A 26,235-nucleotide genomic window follows, 5' to 3' on the forward strand; every position below is an offset into this window, starting at 1 on the left:
CTCTTTTTATGTGGAATTATGAAAAGAATTCAAAATAATATAGAAGAGCAGTTACGTATAACTGACTACTAATCCAGACAAATAACCTAGTTGTTACAGTTCTCTCATAATCCATTGCTTATTTCATTGTGTGTCTCCGTTCTTCACGGGAAAGATAGACAGAAGACACTTCAACATAGTTAATATCAAGGAGGAGAATGTTTAGTGTATAATACTAATCAATAATGATAGTAATTGTATCTCAAGATACTGATAATTTTACAATATGCTCCTTACTCCCATTTCCTGGAATCCAGGAAGAGTGAATCTTTTGTGATACAGATGACCTGGTAGGGTGGTTAACTGTGTTTTGAACTCAAAACACCCTCTTCTATGATTGCTGCACTAAAACACACAGTAAATGGTTATCTGTTCATTTGTTAATGTACGAATAATCATTTCCTGTAACATTTTACTAAACATTTTCAAATGTTTATCTCTGATGAAATAATATTCAGCAAGAGAGCGTAGAGTATCATTTGTGGCATCCAGATGATCTGGGAGATAGATGAGCCATGTCTTTTAAGATAGTGAATTCGCAGAAAACTTTGAGGTTTCATTTTTAGAGCGCCAAGGTTGTTGTGGACTTACGTGTTTTTCTATAGTAGTGCAAATAGTAAATCACAGCTGTAATATTTTGTATCACTACTGAAACATAAAAAGACAAAGAAAAATGAAATATATTTTTTCAGAGTATTTTCTGCATTTGTTCATAGCTCAAATACAAAGAAACCTACCAGAACCAGATGAAAGGTCATTATGAAGGTGTTGGCATGGATAAGAGGATGTTACACGCCATAAAAGTTGGCAGTTTGGCAAGCAATGTAAGTCTTTTTCAATTGTGCTTGTATAGGTGTTGCCTTTTTTGTCTTCAAATTTTACTAGAACTAAATAGATAGAAAAATGAAGATCAAAATATATTGGTTATCTGAAGGATGGATATTGAAAAGTGGGGAAACTCTGGAAACCTTTTTGTCCTGATTTATGTCTCACTGTGTGGAAGAAGCTAAAATAAGCAAATTCAGTGATCTGGCAACACACTGAGCTCCTTCAATTCTCTTTGACATCAGTTGGAGCTGAGGTTGCTTGGGTTCCCCTCCCTGCGAGGGTCAGACCTTTCCTGGAGAAAGAGTCTTTAATGAAGATTTCTGAATTCCAATTTAATTTACTGGGTTAGTCAAGAAGCTATTTCGTTACATACCATTCCTTCAAGTACATTATTTACAAATCTGTAAGAAGCTTGAGAACTAAGCAGGAAGATAAAAGAGATGTGTCATAGGTGGAAGTTAAGTTAATGCTCCCACTGTTGGCACTGGATTAATTGAGGAGCTGAAAAAGAATCAATTAGTAGCTAAACTATGCAAATAATTTCATTTTCTCTGTCACTGACGACATTGAACTTACTTTGTTTCTTGCATTTAATATTAATATTATTGTTACTCCTTTCCTCTTGAATGATAATTATTCAAACAAATGACAGCTTAAAAAAAGGAATGTTTATTTATTTTTTTTTGTTCTCCCTGTATTTCAGATAGCCTATAAATCTGATTACAAACATGACGGTGTTGACTACAATTACCCAGCAACTCTCACTCCTTCATATCAGACAACAAGGAAGTTGGTCCCTTTGAAAGATGTAAATAACTTTCTGGGTTTTTATCTATGGATTATGTGGCTCATCATCTCTCTGTAGGAGAGATTGTGATGGTTTCTGTATGTCAAATGATGATTTAACCATTGGAGCAAGCAGCCAGTGGTAACAAAGTCGAAGCAAAAAATTGCAGTTAATCAGGAGGACTCAGAGAAATAGAAAGGAAAAAGTGCTGCCACCTTCTATCATTGATTTACGTTCAGCACAGGTTGTGCAGTGACATGAAATGAGTTGGTTCTGCCCAGATACTGATGGTGCAATGTGAGGGAAATTGTGTACGAGAGGTTATATGTGCCCTACAAGTAAATGGAGGGCATCAGTGTGCCAGGAATGCTGTATGTCACCTTTCACAGGCATTAAAGGCTTGCTTGATCTCACCTAGCATTAGGAACTTAACCTGTGCCCTACCTAGGAGAGCAGTAACCACTCATTACTTTTAAAATCATCAGGAAAAGAGTGGTAAAAAAGCAGATGAACTATTTATAGTGTCTTGATCATTTTGGATCTGTGTGATAATTCAGATCTTTTGCCTAATGTTTGTTATTACGGTAGAAAGAAGGAAGTTTGTGAGGATAATTCAGATAAAAAGGCTACCATTCAAATACTTTTATTAACTCAGTGTCTGGAAATACATTCCACTTTTTTGAAAAAAAAATATTCTTATAAACTAGTTTTCAACTATGTGATGTGCAATGTTTGCAAAGTAACGATTAACTACAGCGAATATTAATTAGGGCCTACAGAGAATGATAATTGTGTCCTGCAGTGTGACACTGAGGCCTTTGGAAGCAAGAGATTTAAAAAAAAGCTTCTCCATGAAACTTTATTTTGCATAATTTGGGATTTAATATGTTTCATTTTATAACGTATTATTGTTGCTACCATGTTAACATGTTAGGAATTTAGTGGGCTCTGTTACTATCAATAACTGACCTTAGAATAACTTTTTTTTTGTACCATATAGGTTTTTTTCTTCTTTTATCCTTATTGCAAAACTCTTACAACACAAGGAACTTCTTTGATTAATTATTATATTAAATATCAGAAAAGGCAAAGTATAAGAGAATTCTTTTGCTTTGCTTTGTACTATATTATGCTGAACAGACTTCCCTATAATGAAACAGTATGATGAAACATTGTAACTCTCTATTAAAATTTTAAAAAATCTGAGTGATGATTGTTGGATACCATATTTTATGGGGGCTAGCTGAAATTGGGCCTTTAATGAATTTGTGTTTTACTGGGGTAAAGGCTGTAAGTGAAATTCATTTTTAAAAGAATGAAAATTGTGACTTCACCCCAGAAAGTTTTCAGTGCATTAACTGCAGATCTTGTCCAAGATATCATGGCTTTTTTCCCCATCTCAATTGTTATGGTTTAGGCAGTGCCATATCTAGACTATTAGCTAACAAACCTGTGTACTTGGTCTCTCATTTGTCCAGTCTGAGCATTTCTTTCTTTATTAAATCTTGTTTTCTATTTTTAATTAGGTAAACTACAGGCAAAGCATAGATAAACTGAAATACAGCTCTGTTGCAAACAGTCCACAAATTACTCAAGCCAAAATAAATGCACAGCAGCTCAGCAATGTAAGTTCTGTCATCATTAGCTCTTTTGTTTATTAGCATTAGGACACAATTTAGTTCATCTATGAAAAATTTGTAATTCTTAAATGTTTTTGATTGATCATAATTAATCAGCAGATATACAAAGAAAACAATAATATAAATTTAATGAAATCACTTCCAAAACTGTAACAAGCATGCCATTAAATCAGTAAAATATAATGATTTCCCCCATTTAAACAAGATGTGTGTGGCTTTTGTAAGGGGTTTATCTTCTTTGCATTTATTATTGCTTGCTTTTATAACTTTAATATTTTTGTGATTGATTCAATTACTTATAGTAAATATCTTTCTAGAATAACTACTCTATTTCCTACTATCTAGGAAAAGTTATAATTCCTGTGGTACCTCCAATCTGTTAATGGTGTCCACCTTAACTATATGGCACTAATAGCCTGAAGTTCAGCAGTAATCGCTCAGGGTTAATGGCATAATGTTTGGTGAGTTAAAAATAACTGAGGTTGTTTTTTGTTTCTTTCTTTTTCTAATGCATCATAGTTGAACTATCGAGCCCAGTATGAGAAGACAAAAACAAATTACACTCTGCCTCAGGATGTGCCTCAGTTAATCAAGGCAAAAGCCAATGCTGAATTATATAGTGAGGTAAGCCAGGCAATGCAAAAATATTGATATATATATTACCCTTGAAAGGGAAATGAATGTAAAGATGGTGACACTTTCTGGAAGCATTTAGCATTTCTAATCTGTCTTTACTAAGCAACAAGAGATACAGTAACCCAGACAGACAGGTATACAATCTCAAGTACAGTAAAACTGGTAGATTTTTTTTTTCCAAGATCTCTTTGGATATGTGGAATTTGTTTAATAACTTTGTCAAAAGTACATTTATTGAACTTCTGTGTTGGTATTTGTACACAGCTGCAATAACTCAAAGCCCATGGAAGCCAATGGAAAGAATTACAGTAACTCCAGTGAACTTGGATCAAGCCCACTGTTTATTGCTGTTCAGATTATGTTACAATATTTAGAGTTTTCTTAAAGCCCTAGGTATCAAAATCAAGTTCTTGAAAATCTTAACTTTTATTTAATTTGTAGGTAATTTTCAGGCTTCCATTGTTCCGTGCAGTGTTTGGAAAAATAAAGCAAGGCATGAATAGAAATGCAGTAAACCCTCCAAACTTATTATTAGTATAACTATTATTTTTAACTCTGTTTCATAATTTTTCATGATTTTGAGTTGGCGTTACTCGTTCTCATGCTCTTTCTCTTAATGAAACTTGAGCTGGTAGAGTATGATGGGGTAACTAGAGCTACCCTAGCTCTAGTTTGGGGAGGAAAAAAGAAGAAAAATCCTGATTTTTTTTATTCTTAGCTCTACTTGTTCTGCTCTAGATATCAGTCCCTTTTTATATTATTTGCAAATTTAGACATAATCACAGACTCTTTTGAAAATTCAGCCAAAAGCTGGAGCTATTGCTGCATATTCTGGGATTAAAAGTGACTGTGAACTCCAAGAATAAAACTCTTGACTCAGTCCTAAGTAATTATTTAATCCATAATGATAAAGAACCCTTGTTCCAGTTTGTGGATTGAATATATTTATACTTCTGTTTTGCTCTTAGCCATCTCCATGTTCAGTTGAAGTTCTTGTGTATTAGTGACATGTTGCTGTCTTTTCTTTCTCAGATTAAGTACAAAGAAGGCTGGGAGAAGAGTAAGGGTCGGGGCTTTGAAATGAAACTTGATTCTCTGCCTTTACTTGCTGCCAAAGCTTCAAGGGATCTTGCTAGTGAAGTAGGTTATTTTTAATTACCTAGGAATTATTCTTAACATAAGTCACTGTAGCACAGGGAAATAAAGCTTAACTCACTTCATTTGGATTTGTAAGCCCTGCATTTGACTGTTGTGTATTCATCTTTCTCAAAGGCTGAGCAGTTGGAAACTCTCAGTCTCTGATTTGGTATTTCACTCTCTTAAAGTTATTTTTAAATATAAATGTATATAAGCAAGCAAAGTTTGCAAAAAGACAATAGCTGAGTTCTCCCATAGTAAAATTCAGAGCTTTGAATTATTTAAAGCCTCATAAATTTTGTTATCATCCACTGTAAAGGGAGAATGTATTTTTCTAGCCTGCTTCTCTACATAAACACATGCACATTAAAAAAAATTCCAAACTATTCCTCTTAAGAACACCTTGCAATTCTTATCTTGTGTGAGAGGTAGAAAAGGAAGAAAAATGAACAATCCTTTAAGTGAAAAGTATTTGGCAATGGAGTAGAATAGAAGATTTTTATGCCAGCAGTGTGTTCCCCTCAACCCCATTAAGAGTGAAATGTTGAATATCTAGCTTGTTTGTAAGCTGACTGATTTCTTTTCTTTTGCTTTAAGAACTTTACTAAGTAACATACTTGGACAGAAAAATGAAAATAACCCAGAACATTTAGTTGTTCAAAAACCTCTTAAATCTTTAAACAAGTTCATCTCAAAGGAACAATCCTCAAAGAATAAGATTTAAAAAAAAAAAAAGAAGTCTGAAGTGACAAAACGAGAATCCTACTAGACTCTTGTAAATTTTCACTATCTAAATGACCAGTGACATAGATATTGCTGTCTCTTGGGTAGCAAATGATCTGGAAAATGATCTTAAACTGTTTTTTTCCCCTCCAAAGGTTAAATATAAAGAAGAATATGAAAAAACAAAAGGAAAAGCAATTGGAACCAAAGATTCAAGACTTTTGCACTCTCTGCAGGTGGCCAAGATGAGCAGTGAGGTAAATTATTTATTTCTCATACTTAAAAAGCATTTTAATAATTATAAATCTTTCATCAAATCCATACCACCCCATTACTGATATTTCACTATAATAAGTCCTTGGAAGCTAGTGAAAAAGAAGTTGTTTTTCTTCCCCAGTCTGTTAATCTACAATGGATATACAATGTGTTTGTTCTTGTGGAGAATTTTGGAACATTGATGATGTCCTTTTGGGGCAGGAAAATAATATCATCCTATTAAAAACCCAGTGTGAACACTCCTAAATTGAACTTCCAAGCAGAGAGAAGTATATTTTAAAATACACTGTAATAGAGACAGTGTCTCTAGACTCTGCATTTTGCATCTGCTTTGTGGATTCCTTGTAACACCACACTTCTTTTTTTACCTAATATATAAGTGTCCAAATAAGAGTTGAGATTTAGGATAGGTTTGGCTTTGCTGTGTGCTGTTACAGGCAGCTTCTTTTCATTCCTCCTTCTTCTAGATTGCCTATAAAAAAGATTTTGAGGCGAGTAAGACCCATTTCCATCTGCCTATGGATATGGTAAACCTGAAGCATGCCAAGAAGGCCCAGGCACTTGCTAGTGACCTAGACTACAGAAAGAGACTCCATGAGTACACAGTAGTTCCAGAAGATATGAAGACAAAATGGGCAAAGAAGGCTTATGGACTCCAGAGTGATGTAAGATAATATATATCTGACTGAATTACTACAAACAGTATGATAGTTTAGAGAGTTTTCAGTATTTGGCGCTATTTCTAATTTCATGCGGATGCTTTTTGATTTCTAAAACGATTTAAAACATCTTCAGACTGTACTTTGCTTTTGAAACTTGAAAGTGTGCATGTATTCACATACAAACACTGACCTGTGTCCCTCATGCAAATAAATGTCCTCTTCCTATACAGCTTCAATATAGGTCAGATCTGATGTGGATGAAAGGAGTTGGGTGTATCAGCGAAGGAAGTCTTAATATAGAACAAGCCAAAAAGGCAGGAGATTTGATCAGTGAGGTAAGCAAAGTGCTCTGGCTGTTGCTTGTTAAAAGGTTTATGCACATTTATTCCACTACGTTATGTAGAATAGGTAAAAAAAAAAAAAATCCTAGTAGTTGATATCTGAGAACAGGGACTGCTAGTGGACATAGTGTAGATGGCAGTCTGGGAGAACCTGCACTGGAGTTAAAATTACATTTTTCTCCTTATATGATTATTGATTTCTGTCAAGACTGTGAGGTAGCATTCCCTTCTACCACTTTTGATTCACCTGTCCATTCGGGTGAGCAGCACTAGAAAGGTTTGTATTCCTTCAGGACATGCTGCATGATGTACGTAGACTTTCAAAGAGCAGTGCTGAAAATTCAGATATTTGACAGCTGTGTTTGGAAACTTCCTTGCTCTTCAGCAAATAAGTGCTGTGCCTTTACTGTGAGCCTCAGCTTGTGCTGCTTTTCATGGCTTTTTCCTGGTTAATTCATGGTTTTACACTACACTAACCTTATGGAAGTACATTTAGCTGCATAGCTGTGTTGAGTTGTCTCACTAGTGCTAGGAAAATTAAAGACTGGAAAGAAGAGTAATTTAGAAGTTTGATAAGATGAATAAAATCCTACTCAGTGCTGGACGAAGGAGCAGAACCCAGTTAGGAACTGGAGATCACATTCTCTGATACCTTGAGTCTCTGACATTTGCTCACTGCTGTTGTAAGGGGAAAAATACATCTTAGAAGCAAAAGAAGAGCAACTGCTCTCAGATCCATTGTCCTGCTAAAGACAAACTGACATCTGCTGATGTGGTGTGCTGCAGTAATAATCACTTCCACAAATATTTAATCCATCATGATCTGCCTTTATATTTTGGTGTATTGTAAGGCCAAGAGATGACTGACAGTCACTTAAACTGTGGATATTATTTTAGAGTTCTTTATTGCCATGCAGAATCTGGCGTTTTGTCATTTCTTTGCAGGATGTCACTACATTGTGTTCCACGCAATGTGACAAAACACGCTGTTTTTAATCTGTCTGCCTCCCTTCCAGGTTCCTAAAATAAAGCAATGAGCACCTCTTTGAAGTGTTGCATGCTTTTTTAACTTCTGTTTTGTGTTCCCATAGCAGAGTCACAGTGTAAACTTGATGTGTTCACCCATCAGTTCAAAAAGAAGGATTTATCTCCTGAAATGCCAGAAAAAAAAATGCACTTACACCCTTGCTAGGTGGAATGTCCCACTTCATTGTTGAACTGTTAGAATAAGAAGGTGACTGAACTATACAAGAAGTGTTTGCCTGGTCTCCCTATCATACCAAAGTCTTCAAGTAGTGTGTTACATTTCCCAGTACTGTCTCAAAGACAGAAAAAGAAAAAAATTAGTTTGCTCTGAAGGGAGAAACCCACATTGCTTAGGCAGAGAGTTTGATTCAAAACCGCTCTGACCCAAAATCAGTGTCAGTGGAAAGTCAGTGCATGTTTTTTCTATTTGCTGAAATGTGTTTCAGACAGAAAACAAAAGTAAGGGCAGTCTTATTTGTCAAACAGAAACATTAGTCTCCTTGCAATATGTCCACGCAGATGGAAGATTACACAAGTTACTGGTACCAAAGGCTGGGTGGAATATGATGCTTCTTCCTGCATCCAAGATTAGAGCCTGGGGTCTTCTGACTGTTACTCCCAGGAAGGCTCCACTGCAGTGCTTATGCTGAGCCTTGTTTTGAAAAGAGCTGGGAGATGTTGGGGAAGATCTAAGTGCAGTCTAGATCCTATGACCGCATAGCTAGTGCATGTGGCACCAGTGAGTGGCTCTGCACTACCAGCAGCAATGCTTTAGGCATGTCTGTTGCATTGATCACCACTGTGGTCCTTCTAGCAGAAGATACAATCACTATGAAGTATTTGAAGGCATATTTTGCTGATTCCCATACTAAACCATGAATTTACAGGTGTCTTCTGGCTTTTATCAGGAATGCACTGTTTGAAAGTACTAAATTTTGGGGGAAGGTTGATTGGTTTGGGGGAAGGAATATTGTAGCGACTTCTGTGTTAACCCACTTTAATTTCATCTAGAAAAAGTACAGACAGAAGGCTGATGCTCTGAAGTTCACCAGTGTGGCTGACAGTTCTCAGATCAAACATGCCAAGAAAAGCCAGGAACTGCAAAGCGATGTGAGTCCTTGATTGAATTTTTCTCTTTGCAGATGTGTTATTGCCAATATGTTCGTTCTTGAGGTATGTACGTTTTGTAGAGGGGGAGGGGAACAGACAACCCAGTCATGAAACTTTCCAGTATTTGAAATTCTTTGGGATTTATTTTTAAGGGATTTCTTGTTTGTATATTTGAATCCTCTCAACTAGAAACAACAAAAACATGTCAACAGAAACAAGTTGCTGTGTTCATAATGACAATAACGGCCAGAGATAGGGGGGATACCTCTACAAGACAGTCATGTGCCACTTGTTCATAGTTCAGGCAGCAAGTCTGTAGACTGGATTCAAGTAAGGCTGAAATGTATCTGTGAGATGTTGCCTGAGGATTGCTGAGGCATTAGTGTCTTCTGCACCGAGACAGGCTTTCCATGAGAGAGGGAGGAAGCAAGCAGGGGGAAAACCAGTGTTCCCATCTGATCTGCAGACAGCACTCCAAAGCAAAATAGTCATTGCAGACTAATACGCATCCAACCTAAGTTCTGTATTCCTGTGTACTGAGGGCTATTGTCAGAATATTTTAAACTATTTTCGCCATGTTAGATTGCACTTTCTTCAGCTGTTGCTTTTAAGCTGCTTTTGATAAAACAATGAAATAGACACATTTTCCCAAACTAAATGCCTTTATAATACTCCCCATGCTTCCTCATGGCCAAGTTACCCTTCCAAATGACATCTGAGAATTCTTGGCAGAACCTACCTGACAGCAACTCATTTCTAAATTCCTGAAACAAGAGAAACCTACTGCTAAAATTACTGATCAACTAATTTAGGGACATAGGGACAGTAGTGTGTTGCCTTTTTTATTTTTTTTATTGAGGGCATGGAGCATCTTTTCATAGTTTTTTCAAGAACTCCTCCAACAGTTTTATGGAGTTAGGAAGAAGAACAGCCTTTTGGAATTGTCCTTGCATATTAAATGGAGCTGTTTCCCACTTGGGTCGTAAGGGAAAACATCAAGGATCCATTAAAGTTGGAGTGTTAGTTCTTGATGGAGTGTTATGTAGGCAATTACCTGTAGTTCACTTTTTTCCTGCAGTAAACTTCATGCCTAATATTCATTATTACTGTGTCCCTTTAAATGTTTTATTCTATCTGAAAAAGGAGCTGCATTCTAATATTGAATGAAATATATTCTTGCATACATTTTGTACCGTATGGATTCATGTCAGCTTTGTAGCCAGTTAAGTACTTAACTTCAGGAAAGTGAAATAGGGTATCCTGGATTGCATATTGTTTCACTGCTGACTTTTAACCATGGCGAATTTGGTCAACTTGGCTCTTTAAGGAAACCTTTAAACTCATACTAAGTAGAAAAAGCCTGGCATTAAAGACTAATTCATCAAGTAAATTAACCCTTGTAAATCCGTGGATGTAAGCAGTGTTTTAGTGTATGTTTAGTTTCAAAGGAATACTGACTATTTTTTGTTAACCATGATTTGCTTTCTGTGGACAGGTTGCCTACAGGTCAGGAAAGGAGCAGTTCCTACATCAGTATACCATCAGCAAAGACGATCCTCTCTTCCTACTGGCTAAAGCAAATGCTGCAAATATTAGTGAGGTAGTGTGGGAGAGGATGGGTTGGATTCCTTCACTTCTGTGAACAGTTAAAGCTGCTGTTGAAATATTTGCTCTGTAGGTAGTAGGCCCTTTCTCTGAGATTGTCTGAATATTGTAGCCATAAAAACTTTATGGTCAAATTATATGCTCTTGATTAAATGCTAGGTACATCTAGTCCACTGAAGACTGGTCACTTTCAGGGTTTGAAGCTGTTTATTTTCCACACAGTTGGTCTCACTCAGATGAGTGACCAGTGGCACATCAGCAGTTTCAGTAGAACCAGTAGGATCAGGTATCCACAGGAACAGACACCAGCTCTCTGCATTAGACATGCGGTCAATGGTTCAGGGATTGCATGCCTAGTGGAGTGTATGCCAGTCTGAAGATGTTTAAGAGCTTTGATTGTGACTGTAAAACAAATAGAATATACTGATATTAATAAAGTCATTGTGTTATTGTCATCTTTTTAGAAACTGTACAAAAGTAGCTGGGAGAAGCAGAAGGAAAAAGGATTTGAGCTGCGTCTTGATGCTTTGTCTTTCTTGACAGCTAAGGCAAAGAGGGATCTGGCAAGTGATGTGAGTATGGACTGCATCAGGCTTCTTTATTCTTAGGACAACTGACATTGCAGATAGCTACCAGAGTGTTGGGGATGTCACTTGTGTCTCAGTGCCAGTGCCCAGAGCTCTGTTCATGTTGCTCAAATGGATGAATTCTTTGGGTGATTGGCATTCCATAATTGGCCAGAAGATTTGCTCTGAGCAATTCAATGTGGTGTTTTTTTTTTTTCTTCTCCCCACACACATGCTGACTGTGTCTCCTGTTCCCATTTTGGCCTGAGGGTGAATTTTAGAGCTCAGAATGAAGTGGAAATCTCCTGTGAAATACTGTAACTTAACACATTTAAGGCTGGCCAGAAAATTTCTGAAAAAGCCTTCGAAACTCAGTCCTTACAAAAATTTGTTGTTCTTGGAGCTAACGGTAAAAATAATCTTTACTTTTTGAGAACATATTTATATTTAAAAAGGATTTATTCTTTATGGACTCTTCCTAGTTTCTAAGGCATTCCAGTTCTTTTGCAAATAGATTTCTTGCTTCTTCACCCAGCATGTCACAACATTTATAGACTACTGTGTCTATACTGTGTCTCTACTACTAGCAGAGCTCCTGGTTTGAGAATGTGGATAATTTACTCATGGTGTATTGGTTTCTTTCCAGATAAAATATAAGGAAGGTTATGAGAAGACAAAGGGTAAGCTGATTGGAGTGAAAGCTGTGAAGGAAGATTCACAGATGGCTCATTCCCTTCAAATGTCAAAGTTGCAGAGTGATTTGGAGTATAAGAAGGCATTCGAGGACACAAAGAATCAGTTCCATGTCTCTATGGATATGGTCAACCTTGTGCATGCCAAAAAGGCTCAGAATTTGGCCACTGATAGAGGATACAAGACAGCCCTCCATCACTACACTGTTCTGCCTACTGACATGAAAGTGGCATGGGCCAAGTGGGCCTATGGATTGCAAAGTGATGTAAGTTCAGAGCTTAACACTTTCACTCAAACTTTTTAGATGATTAGGAGTGAGTTCCTTCAGATATTTATACTTTTAAGACCATGACCTATTTATGCATATAAAGCTATATGCATTATAAAGCTATAATGTTTATTATATACTTAATATTTAAGTTAATATTTAAACGTAACATTAACTATTAATTTGCCTAAGGGATATTTAAGGTGTATATATCTAAGGTTTTTATGGTCTCATGCCCTGCTATAACCATTAGAAGCACTGTCTGACACCCTATGTGCTTCATGGAAGTCAGTCTCTCTACTCCGAGGTTTTAAGTCAGAACTTCTGAAGAAAACTAAGATACATACATCTGCAAGTCTTGTTGAGGTGCTGAATCATGTTTAGCTCCTCTCATGAACCTCAACTGTAGTGCTAGTGTAAGGTTTTGGAGCTTAGTAGCCTGTTGTTATGAGAGATTTGTGAGGAAAAGCAGAAGTATACCTCCTTAAAGATGTTTGGGGGGGGAAAAAAAAAAAAAGCTTTCCCTCCAGTGTAACACAAGGATAGAAGTTGGGAGGTGCTAACTGCCATTTTCATATCATTGCAAATCTTTCATGCCCTTTTGAAAAATGCACACCCAGTGCTGAAGTTTTCACCCAGAGTAAGAATTACCAGTGACAGCAAGGTACAGACCACTTCTTAAAATTGCTTTGCAAAGCATCTTGTGCAAGTGCTGGTGAGTCCTGATACCTCCATCTCCTGCTGTAATATATATATATATATTTGCTTTCCTTGCAACTGCACAGAAATGAATAAACAAAAGCAGGCACTAATTTGATTTGGTTGTTGTTCTCTAGTTGTCTGAATCCTTTAATAGCACTTTAAGTCTATGAGCACCAACAATAAGACTTTTTTCTCCTTTATCAGAACCGATACAGAGCAGATTGGAACTGGATGAAAGGAGCTGGATGGATAGCCACTGGGTCATTAAATGTGGAACAGGCTAAGAAGGCAGGAGAACTCATTAGTGAGGTGAGATTTCATGACAGCATGTAACAGAATTTGCTGCATAATGCGTGCAAAATGTCTGTATAAAATTAAAATAATTTCCACTCAAAGGGGAAAGAAAAAGGCATACCACATGAAAGCCCTCAAAACCAGGGATAGGACTGGTAATTAGAGGGAAACCAGATACCAAACACACACCAGTAGGAGTCCATATAGCCTTTGCAAAAACAAAGTAAGTGACAAATGATATTATGAATAATAATGGCAATCAAACAGTGCTCAATTGCTACCCACTAGCCTACCTTTTTAATGAAGAAAAACAGGAAAGGTGATGAAAAGATGCAGTCATTGCACCCAGAACCTCTTTTGTTAAAGATTCTTTCTTGCTCCTTTTTTTCTATACAGTCACATTAGGTGTTGAATTGCATGGGACAGGCTATTCTTAAAGTGTGATCCCATTTAAATAGTAGTTCTGACTTGGGTTAAGATTGTTTCTGAAGAAGGAGCAGTGAAAACTTTATTGTATTGAAATTTGACATGCTAGATTGTTCATATTAAGCTTTTAAAGAGTACTAAATTATAGATGTCTGTGACCCTCCATTACACACACTATGAATACCCTTTTTAATATTGCTAAAAAGCAAATACCATAATATTTTTCAAAATTAAACATGGAGATGTTCTGGTCAACATTTGTCTTCTCAGCTGAACAGGGGAAAGAATAAACTATCTGTGTCTCCAGTTAAACTCAGTTATAATTGCTCATTGCTAAGGGATTGGGCTCTGAAACCAAAACATTACTCATAAGCTTGCAATCTCTTAAAAGAGTTAACATTTTACATCGGGGTTTTGAATTCCTGGAGAAATAGGGAATTACTACAAACACATTTTAGTGGATCACAGCTCGATTTAAAGGAGGATTACATGCCTTTACTACCGTTTCCAAAAGAGCCATGAAAATGCTTATTGACTTGAGATCTCATGCATCAGGAAAATTTAGTACCCTCCAGTTGGAGAAGAGATAATGATGGATAAATGACAATCTGTGCAGAAAGGGAAGCTTTTAGGGACAGAGACGTATGGATAAAAGGCAAATATGCCAACATGCAGCCTTCATTTTCATTATGTATATATAGCAAGATCGATTGCTAGGAGAATTAACAGGAGAATTAATATCAGTACCTTGAAGATATACCATAATAATTAGGCACTGTGTTAATGACTGCGCAGTTTTGCTGTAGATAAGTGTCAGGAGAAAAGCTAAACCTTTGAACAATAAGTTTAACCATTGCCATTATTATCATATTACAATTTTTATACCATTTCTTGCTTAAAGCGACTATAAATAAAAAATGCAATCAGTCATACTGTATTTGAAGCCATCTAAAAAAGATTTTCAAATCATGCAACCTGAAGTATTTTAGTAGGCATAATCTGATTTTGAAATGTTTTCTTTATATTTGGGGGGGAAATACTTTAATATTAATCGGCAAAAGGTTATTGTTAAATTGAAACAAATATTAAGCTGAAAGTACCTAGGACATAAGGATGAGGAAAAAGGAATAATAATTATGTTCACAAATTCACTCTAATCTCCAGCAACCTATGATTTTTCTCTTTCAAATAGCATGAAAGAGCAGCACAAAATTCACAGCTTTGATCTTTTTCTGCTCAACAGAAGAAGTACCGTCAGCATCCATATGCTTTGAAGTTTACCAGTATTAAAGACACTCCTGAGATGATCCAGGCTAGAATTAGTTATAACCAGGCTGTGGATGTAAGTTATAATGTATATACATTATGATTATAAGAGTGGTATCCTCTTTGAACGACCTGATTGAAGCACTGGCTTTCTCTCTGTTTCTTTCTCTGAGATTATTCTTGGGAACCATGAAACTCCTGTGTTCTGGTGTGGTGCATCTCACAAAGAGCATGTTTCTAACTTGGAATGGAAAGCATGAGACTGCACCAAAGTGAATGGGAATTTCATACACAAACACCCTTTTTTTTTTTTTTTACTTCCCAGAAGTAAAATGTAGGGGTATGAGTAGCCCTTTGACTCTTTGAGATTTTTGGCATTTTGTTATTCATTGAGGAAGAAGACAGTTTGCGGGTATTCCCCTTCTCAGAAAGATATCTCAATTTTCAATATCTGTGTATTCTTTGGAAACAAAATATGAGACAGCATGACAAGGAAGAAAAAGCTAATAATTTCAAGCTGTCATCCTGCTGAGAGAGAAATTTGTGAGGGAAACCTAAAAAGGAAAAATGAGGCTGTTTGGTGTTTAAACATGTTTACTTTAAATAGAGGAGCGATTTAGAACTATTGTAGACTTAACTGGGATAATGCAGAAATGAATAATAAGCAAAAGTCACTCAAAACAGACAAGTTTCAAACATGAGAGAATGTTTTATTGTGAAAATAGATATTTTTAAAATGAAAAAGAAGATGAAAGACTTTGTGTAAAACACATGCTATTGTAACTCATATGGTGTCTGTGCTTTTGGTTTAATTAATAAGATCCAAAAGACTTGCATCTCAGGCAGGATAAATATAAGTCATTTTGTTCCACAGTCAAAATCAATCTGCTACTCAACTCCCTCACATGGGGAGTTCTTGTTGACTTCCCTCACGTGGAGCTGCTACACATGAGGATCTATCTGCAACAGAAAGTGGCAGCAGAGTTAAATACTGACTCATCTCACCTAGTCTCCAACTCTCAGATAAAATCACATTTCTAGGAAAGACAAGGTGGATGGTCAAGACATGGGTCATATTTAAGGCAAAAACAAATGAAAAAAAAACGCAAATCTTTACTAGTCTACTAGTCGGAAAGCTACAGTGTCAATGTAAGAAGAAACTATGATTAAAAAAAGTATTTTGAAAGATGAGAACTTTGAAGAGGGGCTGTATGTTCTGTCCAGCTGACTGGACAGAACTCTTGTCTGTCTGCAGACATCTGAAAAACAGCTAGTCCTGAGCAAACCAGCTGTGCTTCCTCCAAAGGGTGATAGGAGTGGCCCATCACACCTATTCTAGGACCTGATGCTTTTATATCTTGCCTGACCATTGAGCATTTCCCTGCAGCTAGCTCTGCAACTACTCCAATGTTATTTTCACTGATACTTGCTAAAATTATTAATTTTATAAAGATAAATTTATGAGAAACCTGAAGTCCCCAGATTCCTACAGAATTATAGAAGTGTCTGTGGGCCACTTGTGGCTGCATATGCTTAATAAAAACTGTTAATTCTCTGTCTACTCACATATATTGGAATTCTTTTCAAATTTATATTCAGATATCTGAATTTTCATATTCATTTATTTATGCCCTTAAAATATCTGATAGGTATATCATGCCCCTAAGCCTTTTGAATACTTTTTAACTGATAGAACTGTCTTTATTAATTAATGCTGCTGTCTTTTTTTCTGCACTCCTTGCTTTTCATTAACCTATTTGTTAATGTTTAGTTGAACTAGTGATTGAATGTATAGTGGGTACTTGCTGCTAGATTTATTTATTTATTTATTTATTTATTTATTTATTTATTTTTGCAGAGGCTGTACAAGGAGCATGGAGAGAGTGTAAAGCATCAGTATACACCAACCGCAGATCTCCCTGAAATCCTTCAGGCCAAATTAAATGCTATGAATATCAGTGAGGTATTAAACTGACCTTCAATATTTTAAAGGAAAGTGAAAAAGTCAATAGTGCTGTTTGTTCTACACAGGAAATCACTTTTTTCTTCACCTCAGTGTGCAGTCTTTCTATGGTCTAAATATTTTTGAAGTAAAATGAGTAAAATTAAGTTTCTTGGTAAACTTTGTATCAGATCTCTATTAATTTAATAAGATTAAGAATGAGCAAACAGGTACATTTTTATAACAATGATTTGATTATTCCTCTTGTGTGTTGATAGTTTAATTTATGTCAGCCCTTTGTGTTAGTATAGAAGGTAACTGACTTGGAGGATAATGGCAGTGCTGCGGTGTCAACCTTCTGAACAGCTACTCTGCTTAACTGCTGTCCCGTTTTTCCTACCAGATTCGCTATAAGGAATCCTGGGGAAAGATGAAAGATGGTGGCTATCAACTGAAACTTGATGCGATTCCCTTCCAGGCAGCAAAGGCTTCGGGTGAAATCATAAGTGATGTAGGTGAACTCGCTGCTGATACTGTCCTCAGGCACTCCTCAAAGATTCTGATCTTTCTGCTCTGCTCAGTGACTCTTGTTGGAAACAGTGTTTCCAGCCAGCTCTACAGCTGGGAGACATCCTGCCTCAGTCTGCTTCTTTGTTGTGATTTTTGGAAGTGCAGATGCAAGGAAGTGGTACTCGTAACTAAGCAATGGAAAGTTTTCTAAAGCAAACGTGTTAGCAAAGCTGACCAAGGTCACAGGGGTTGGTCAGGGGCTGTCCAGCACTATCTGCTAGGCAAGGTTGGTTCTAACAATTTGGACTGCTGCTTGTGTCTCTTCCTCTATTCAAATTTCTATTCTTATTTCCTTTTCAGCACAAGTATAAGGAAGCATTTGAGAAAATGAAAGGACAGATGGTTGGCTCCCGTGGCCTGGATGGCGATATGCATATTGCTCACTCAGTTCATGCAGCATTGGTACAGAGTGATGTAAGTACAAGAAAGAAAATGTTATTTGGGGATTATTTTCAATTTACTGTTTTTTTTTTTTGAAAGACTATAGAATAAATGAGATTATGTAATTTCAAGTTGTATTTTTTTTTTTGGTCATACTGTGGTTCCCGTTTGGTCTTGAGAAATGCTAAGAATCACATTTCATTCATTTTGTGTAAACATTTAGACTGCTCAGTGCCTCTTAAACACAGTGGCTTAATCCAGAAAGCAGTGAAAAGTTTGTCTGACTTTAAATAAGTAATCTTGAGATTACTTTTCTTACAAATAAGTATTCTCAAGAACTATTTATACCCTTACCAAAATTAAAGCCTGATCATGAATATAGATGGGAATATGTTCATGGATTTCAGTGAGTGGTGAGCTCATACTAGGGTACTTCCTTGTGGGATGGTAAACTTAGATTTGTGCAGACAACAATAAGTATCTGAAGAATTTGGCTATCTGCCAAGTTACTTTAAACATCAGCAATTCAGATGTTCATTTTCTGGATGAATTGTCTGAACATCTGAAGTTTGCTTAATCTTATCTGCAGATTTTGTGTGAAAAAAATTCCATGAAGATTCCTAGGGCTTTCTTTCCCTTGCCAGAGCCAATAGGTGGAGTAACTCTCCCTGGCCCCCACCCCGACCCAAGATAATATTTAAAAATATAAAATAAACCTAGTTAAATTTGTTGAGATCAACAAATATTTTGACTGAGGAATTGGAATGATTCATATTCAAATATGGCTGTTTGGGTGTTATCTTCAGGCAGTAACCTTGACTTTTTGTTGTGTTTTCTGGAAATGCAGCAAATTAAGAATTTCGATAGTTTGGTAGTTATCGGTAGTTCGATAATTTTATGGATTAGATGTATCCAGTTTAAAAAATGAAAATTACTTAAAAAAACTCAGTTTGTTTAAATATTATGTAGATGGATACTATTTTGACCTGGGATAGACTGCAGCATAGTCTAATTGTTCATATTGGTCATTCACAGTACAGTTACATATACTAGAGAACTTACATTTCAGTTTAGACTGGAAAATGGATAAGTATGGAGAATGTCTCTTTTGATTAAAACCTGAATTTCAATTACCATGTAATTGGTAATACATATGTGTAATACCACACATATATATATGTGATACCACATAATATATATGTGATCTGTTTTTTAATTTGTTAGGTGAAATATAAGCAAGATTTTGAGCATACCAAGACTCACTTCCATCTGCCACTGGACATGATAAATTTGGTACATGCCAGGAAAGCCCAGTCTTTGGTCAGTGAGCAGGAATACAGGCAGCTGCTGCCCCAGTACACTTCTCTGACTGATGATGTGAGGTTGCGGTGTGCCAAGAACGCGCACAAACTACAGAGCGAGGTAACTGCGAAACATCCCCATGGTGTTTCCCTGCTCGGTCTGGTGCTAGACAGGTCTGTTCCAAGCTGTGACAGCTGGTGGGTTTGTGTGGAAACAGCAGCTGAGGAATGAAAAAGGGCTGTTCTCCCTTGCTTACATTCAGGAATGAGATATTTACCCTATTAAGCAGTTGTACGGTGCGTGTATCACACCATTCCAAGATGTAATGTACAGTAGCCTTTGACGGTTGGACAGAGAAGTATTTTCAAATGGGGGTGATTGTACTGCTAGAGAAATACTCTTTTTTAAGGTCTGGTTAACCATGCAAACTGTTGACCCTTTGGTCTTTCAGTTGGTTTGCATCTGGGCATAATTAATGTGTACTTCCACAAGTAAGGTGCCTGTTGGTTAAAAATATATCAGATTTGTGAAAAAAAGAGTAAACTATGGCGCAGGATATAACCACTGAAATTCCAACAAGGATGAATTTAGCCAGTATGTAATCTTGAGTAGGATTAACTGGATAGTGCCTTGCAAATCAAAGGGTAGGTTGTGTCTGTAGGCACAACTGTGAGCAAAGGGCATCTAATAGGTTATATTGCCTGGAGAATATATCTTAAAAACAAATCTGGACCAAAATGCCACTGTATATCAGTTTTAAACTTTTAACAGTCTTAAAGATGGCAGACAGTATTCCAACAAGTGTTAACATGAGCTGCCAGTTGTGCTGGGAAAGCACATATAAAGAGAGACTGAGAGGCAGATTTCCCTCCATGCCCATCTTCCAAGCTACTAGTAAAGCATTAAGTGTCAACAACACTTTTTAGGGTAGCATATACCTCTCTTACCAGCCATCTCTAATAGCTGGCAGCAGGTGAATAAAGAGGCCTGGCTTTTGTCCTTTCTGTTTACTCACAAACAATATTTCCTGTACACAGCACTGTGATGTGTTAACGGTGCCTAACACCAGAGAGGCCTGTACATGAGACAGTGAAAGGGGAGTTGATTCTGTTCTCCCACATGGCTGAATAAAATGAAGGTAGAATTTTCGTTACAAGTAGCTTGCTGATCCAGAAGTTCGTATTAAGTACAGCTAGTTCTTCCCTTAGTAAGCAGGAGCAGCTTCCATGTGTGCATCAAATAAGCAGAACTGTGTTTACTACTGGTTTGGCCTTTATATTTTTGGAGGCGCAGAAAACAAAATGATTCTGATCCATATCATCACTCTTCTCATCATGAGATGCAACAGTGTTTGTCTTAATGTATTTAGCTTGAAGCTATTGGTCATATTTGAAAAACTAATATTTGCAATGACTTACTGCTCTGTTTGATGGTCTGGAAAACATTTTAACAACATCGATACAGTGGCACAGTGCTGTTTTTCTCTGCTTATGTTATGAGCATTCAGAATTGTTTAAAAGCAATGGTGTTTTGTCTCAAATGTGACTTTATTAAAAGATCACAACATTTATTGAAAAATATAATTAGTCTAGTTTTATATATACATGGAAACATAAATAATATAGAGATATGTTTTATATATTATGTATGTATGCACATTATATATCTAGGAAAAGTTTATTTTCAAAGGGAAAAGTGGAATTTTGGAGCCCAAGTGTCATTCAGTGTTAGTGGGATTTAGTTCTCTTCCAAATCTTACATTTGCACACATGCACACACAAGCACAAGAACATAGGGCAAAGTATATTTACTCTTTGTAGTAGATTCTAATGGATTTATTTGAATAACTGTATTGTGTATATTTCAATGAATAAATATAGGGCATCTCAAATGCAAACTTGTAATTACTTCTGCTTTTCCCTTAGAATTTATACCGTTCTGACATGAACTTTATGCGAGGAGTTGGATGTATTACTCCAGGGGCCCTAGAGATTGAAGAAAAGAAGAAAGCTTCTGAACTCATCAGCGAGGTAACAAAAGAGGGTTTTGATTTCTCCGCTACAAACAAGAGTTTGCCAGATGTCTTTCTATTAAACTGGGCTGGCAAAGTGACTCACTGGGTAATGCTAGGCTCCCTCCCCTTCCATTTGATCACTCCATTCGTGTCCTAACTACAGATGGGTGAACCTGATGGAGTTCAAGGTTTTGCAGACTTTGCTAACTGTTTTCACAAATGGTTTCTCCTGGGTTTCAGACCCAGATGGTTGTTACTTAATGTGATCCATTTCAAATTTAAAGTGCCTCCTCAGTTAAAAATAATTCTTGCACTCTATTAGGCACCTTGTACTATTTCTCCAAAATTTACTTGACTCTGAGTGCCTAGTGCCAGAGTTATCATTACACTATTTTTTTTAGTGCTTTGTAATTTTAGTCTGTGTTTTACTAGCTGCCTTGTGTCCTATTCTTTCACTGCTTTGTAAACAGATTCTCCTTTCCTCTGTCATGTTCTCTCCTTACACTGCTGCCTTCAAGTCTTGGATCTATTGCCATCACGTAGATGTGCAAGTTGCATTCTAGTAATGTGAATAACTGCAGTGAGCTTGCACTTATGTTGTGTAGCACCACTGACCAGATGGAATCTCATCTTTCCCACCAAAAAGTTCAGCAGGCTTGTGTAGCATCTTCTGTCTGGGTTGTATTGCATTCCCTCTAACTTCATTAGCCGGGGTTAGTGACATGAAAGGGTGAAATAATCTAATTGGTATATTCAACAAAGCAGTACATTTTTCTTTAACACAGAATTCCTTATTTACTCTTAGTTTCCCCTAGTGAGACAAGAATGCAACAGAATAGAAAAGGTAAATTAGCATACTGGTTAATAGATAAGTATCCTTTGCAAAACAATGTTTTAAGCACAAGAAGCAATGCTTGAGCACTAGTATTGAAAAAAAGTCCCTTAACTGACAACACTATTTAGTGTTTCTGTTCGTTTTTCTTTCTGTGTGAACTCAGAGTAAATATCGTCAGCATCCACATTCCTTCAAGTACACATCGGTGACAGACTCTCCTGGCCTCCTTCATGCAAAATTCAGCAATATGATTGCTAATGAGGTAGGCTCTTCTAATGTGAATCAGAAAATATGCTTTTCAAAATGCAGGGTGCTAGGGTTGGCAGAGAGAGAGAGACAGCCTTGTTCTGAAAAACAGAATGTATCAAAAGGAAAGGAAACATCATTGATTTCTGCTTTGGCAGAGTTAGATCACAAAAAAAAATATTATTCCTGGACAAACATTTAGCACCATTTTTAAATTCAATCTTTGTGCCAGATATTGCTAATATAATAGAGTCCGGTTATCAGTCTTTTTATACATTAAGCAAACCCTCAGAATATGAGTCTGGGTGTTCTTGAAGGAGTGCCCTTGAATAGTGTGGCCTGTTTAGAAACCTCTTGGAAAAGAATCTACTAATTTTTGAAAACAAGACAAAATTAATGAACAAATTATCTACAATAATATGAGAAAGAATAAAAGTGAGACAATATGAACAGTCTTTGAGAAATATCCAGCCTTTTTTTAATACATATTCATGATGCTGTTAACATTCTTAGGTCCATTTTTGGCCTGCTGGGAACCTACTAATGCAAGACTGAAAATATAGTGGGTTGGTATTTTCAGCAATTAATTTAGAAGATTTTTAAATTTAAAAAAAAAAAAAAAGAGAGAGAGAAATGGAGTTACAGTTGTATTGATATATTCTTAGCTGTTTTGGAGCTGGCTGAAAATGATTGTCATTATTACAAACTACTTAAGTAACAAATAGGAATTTTTGTTATATTTTTCAAACATTAGAAAAATGATTGCATTTTCATTTTTGATCCCTTCTAGCGCCTTTATAAAGCAGCAGGAGAGGACAGTCAACATCACTATACACCAACACTGGGTTTGCCTGAGTTTACACGGGCAAAAATAAATGCAGCCAACCTCAGTGATGTAAGAGTTTGTTTTGTTTTATTTGTTTGGACTGGGGGATGAGTTGCACATGGCAAAGAATGATGGATAAGTCAAGGAATTTTTAGATCTGTTGTATTTTTGCTTTCCTCAATTTTATTTTAACAATATCTATCTCCACTAACATATATGCAGTTGTGAGTAAATTAAATTTACATAAGGAATGAGACACATGTTTTGTCTGAGTTCGTAGCATTTCGTGAATATAATTAAAAAAAATCCTTTGAGTATGAGGAATGAAGCTCTAACTCAGAATAACAAATGAAAGAGACTTACTTTGTTTGTTCCTTTGAGCATTTGGAAGTGAAACAGCAATCTACATGTGCCTTTCCTACTTTAGGCGAAATACAGAGAATCTTGGCATAATCTACGTGCTCAAGGCTACAAGCTGACAACGGAAGCGCTGCCTTTCCAGGCTGCCAAGGCCTCCAGAGAAATTGCTAGTGATGTGAGTTGAATGATTCAACCTTCCATCTTGCCTAATTTCTGTTAACTACATGTAAAACAATGTCTAAAGCAGATTTCACTGAATTAAAGTAGCTCCATAACCATGTGAGACAAGTGTGAGACAGAATATATTACTTATGAATGAGATTCTTTGTGTGAATTAAAAAAAAAAAATCACTGCTAATAGGGAACCAGGCTTGGTTAAACATCTTCCAATGGGAAATAGCTAGTGAATTAAAGTATTTACAGACAGACAAATCAAAGAGATTCTCCCAACTCTCTGGGCTTTCAGCTATTCATATGGTAAAGTGCCCACTAATTCTGTCCACCAGCTTTGAGCTGCCTTTTGGAAGTGCTTGGAGCCCCAGAGTTGAAATGAAGTCACAGGAAGCTGAGTGTTCTTTGAGTGTTTGAAAATCAAGAGCTGGCTGTCTGGTCAGGATGTGAAAATTGGCGGATGCTCCTCTAAATGTGTTCTCTTAATTTCTGAAGGAAGGAAAACAAATTTTCTTACCCTTAAAAACATTTTCTTACTTGGCTTGTTATGTGCAAAACACTCAGACATGGCAGTATCATTTCTTCAGAAAGTATAATTTCATCTCTTCCTTGCAAGAAATTTGAGAAATAAATTATAAAAATCACTGACAATTAAACTAAAATTGTTTTAAAAAACTCTCTTATTTTTGTGTAGCCTTGAGGTACATTTTTTCTCTAATGTGATAAAATATGAATATATGTAATGTGTATTTGTTCTATGAGGTAACTATATCTAATTTACAGTGTATACTTAACCATATTTTGCAGAGTGTTTTTGGTTATAGCCTCAGATCTGCTCTAAAGGGTACAAGTCCCTAATAGAATTACATCCACTTACAACAGATCTGAATTTGGCCCTTCATCTTTGAAGCACTTTATAAACATTAGCTAGTGTAATTTAATCCTCACAACTCTCCTGTGTGGTAGATAAGTGTTATTATCCCATTTCAACTGCATTATGAACTCTTCAGAGCCCAGGCTTTCTCTTTAAAGTTCTAAACACCCTGTTGATGCTGTATAAATAATCATTATCATCATCATCACCATTTCACAGAGAGGATAAATGCAAGATCATAGGCAGAGTCACAGTCCCAGCTAAGATGAGGATGAGGGGTTGCTGGTGCTTATTCTTGTGCTCAGACCACCGTCTTAGGCTTCTCAACATCGTTATTGATCCAGGAAAGCTGAATTTACTCTTTCAAATAGCTGTGTGGCATTTGCAAATCTGAAGGCTACAGAGTGCATGGTGTTTCTCTTATATAGATTTTTTTGTCTTTCTTTTGTTTGTTTCTTTTATGTTCTTATTCCTAGTAATGGAAATATAATTCTATGGGAGATAAAATAAAAATGCATGATCTGAGGTTAAACATGATCTGTGCTTTGGGCATATTCAGAGCATGTATCGAGTTGTGCTTGACTTAAATGTTACAACTACTGTGATATCTAAACTTGAGAGCAATGAGATATTCAAACAATTACTTTCTACTGCTGTATGACCTGGCTTTTTTTTTTTTTCTCTCTCCAGTCAGCATAGGTGTTTCAATGACTTATCCTAAATTAATTAGATAGTATAATCAGTCTAACTTTAGCCCCTTTTCACTCTTACCTTTTTTTTTTTTTTTCTTAAGTACCAATATAAACACAACTTTGTGATGGAGAGAGGAAAGCACGTTGGTGCCAGGAGTGTTCTGGATGATACCAGGTTGCTGCATTGCTTGCATGCTGCGAAACTGCAGAGTGAACAGGAGTATAAGAAAGGTTCCCAAGGAGTGTGGTCTAAGTACTGTCTGCCCATGGACATGGTGAATCTTGTCCATGCTAAGAAAGCCCAGGCCTTGGCAAGTGATCAGGATTACCGAAAGAGGCTCCATGAGTTCACAGCAATCCCAGAAGACATGAAGATGAAATGGGCCAAAAGAGCCCATATGCTGCAGAGTGAGGTAAAGGCTTTCTGTCTGTTAGCTGAAAATTGAGTTTAGCAATAATAAAAGCTTACATGACTGACATGAATTGTCTATTGACATTGGGCAATGTTTTTAGAAAGAGCACTTGTAAACTTAGGTATACACAGTGGCAGGATATCTGATTGTTCCACGCATGCGGAGCATGAGACACAGAGGTTCTCATGTTATACTTCTCATGGAAAATCAGTGTGGTCCATATTACTTGTTCTGGGTTTGAGAGATTTACAAAATCATCTCTTAATTGGTTAGGTTACAACCAGCCAGTGGATGGACATTGACTGCTTTACTTGCAAAAGTCTTTCAGCAGGAGGTTGGTTTGGGCTATCCTGTTAGAAGGCCATTTTACAAATAGCTATTAATATCAAACAACCTGTCCCCTGGATGTACTATCTAAATTTACTCCTGCAAATATAAGCTCAGACAAACTTTGATCACAGAAATGATAGATTCAGTGCAGGCAACATGTTCACTTTATATTTTTCCATATTCACATGTACATTTGTTCAGGGGAGCAAGCCATTGTCCATACCTGCTTCCGGGTGGATGCAGCTATTGAGTGT

At 36.6% G+C, this 26,235-nt stretch overlaps 1 protein-coding gene across 1 annotated transcript in view; it reads left to right on the top strand.

Annotated features, from left to right (window-relative positions):
• NRAP (nebulin related anchoring protein) overlaps positions 1-26,235 on the top strand; it is a 49,818-nt gene that overhangs the window by 16,069 nt on the left and 7,514 nt on the right. Inside the window, exons 13-35 of the mRNA XM_088528604.1 lie at positions 756-863; positions 1,571-1,675; positions 3,181-3,279; positions 3,814-3,918; positions 4,963-5,070; positions 5,946-6,047; positions 6,534-6,731; positions 6,959-7,063; positions 9,107-9,205; positions 10,701-10,805; positions 11,275-11,382; positions 12,023-12,334; positions 13,244-13,348; positions 15,003-15,101; positions 16,884-16,988; positions 17,371-17,478; positions 17,838-17,951; positions 19,143-19,340; positions 21,146-21,250; positions 22,233-22,331; positions 23,106-23,210; positions 23,569-23,676; positions 25,340-25,651. Of these exons, the coding sequence (XP_088384730.1) occupies positions 756-863; positions 1,571-1,675; positions 3,181-3,279; positions 3,814-3,918; positions 4,963-5,070; positions 5,946-6,047; positions 6,534-6,731; positions 6,959-7,063; positions 9,107-9,205; positions 10,701-10,805; positions 11,275-11,382; positions 12,023-12,334; positions 13,244-13,348; positions 15,003-15,101; positions 16,884-16,988; positions 17,371-17,478; positions 17,838-17,951; positions 19,143-19,340; positions 21,146-21,250; positions 22,233-22,331; positions 23,106-23,210; positions 23,569-23,676; positions 25,340-25,651 (3,012 nt within the window). The remainder of the gene's footprint in view (positions 1-755; positions 864-1,570; positions 1,676-3,180; positions 3,280-3,813; positions 3,919-4,962; positions 5,071-5,945; positions 6,048-6,533; positions 6,732-6,958; positions 7,064-9,106; positions 9,206-10,700; positions 10,806-11,274; positions 11,383-12,022; positions 12,335-13,243; positions 13,349-15,002; positions 15,102-16,883; positions 16,989-17,370; positions 17,479-17,837; positions 17,952-19,142; positions 19,341-21,145; positions 21,251-22,232; positions 22,332-23,105; positions 23,211-23,568; positions 23,677-25,339; positions 25,652-26,235) is intronic.

The sequence above is a fragment of the Tinamus guttatus genome, unplaced genomic scaffold (genome assembly GCF_059628265.1).
Source record: "Tinamus guttatus ecotype Peru unplaced genomic scaffold, ASM5962826v1 Tinamus_guttatus_pri_ptg000314l, whole genome shotgun sequence".
Taxonomy (NCBI): domain Eukaryota; kingdom Metazoa; phylum Chordata; class Aves; order Tinamiformes; family Tinamidae; genus Tinamus; species Tinamus guttatus.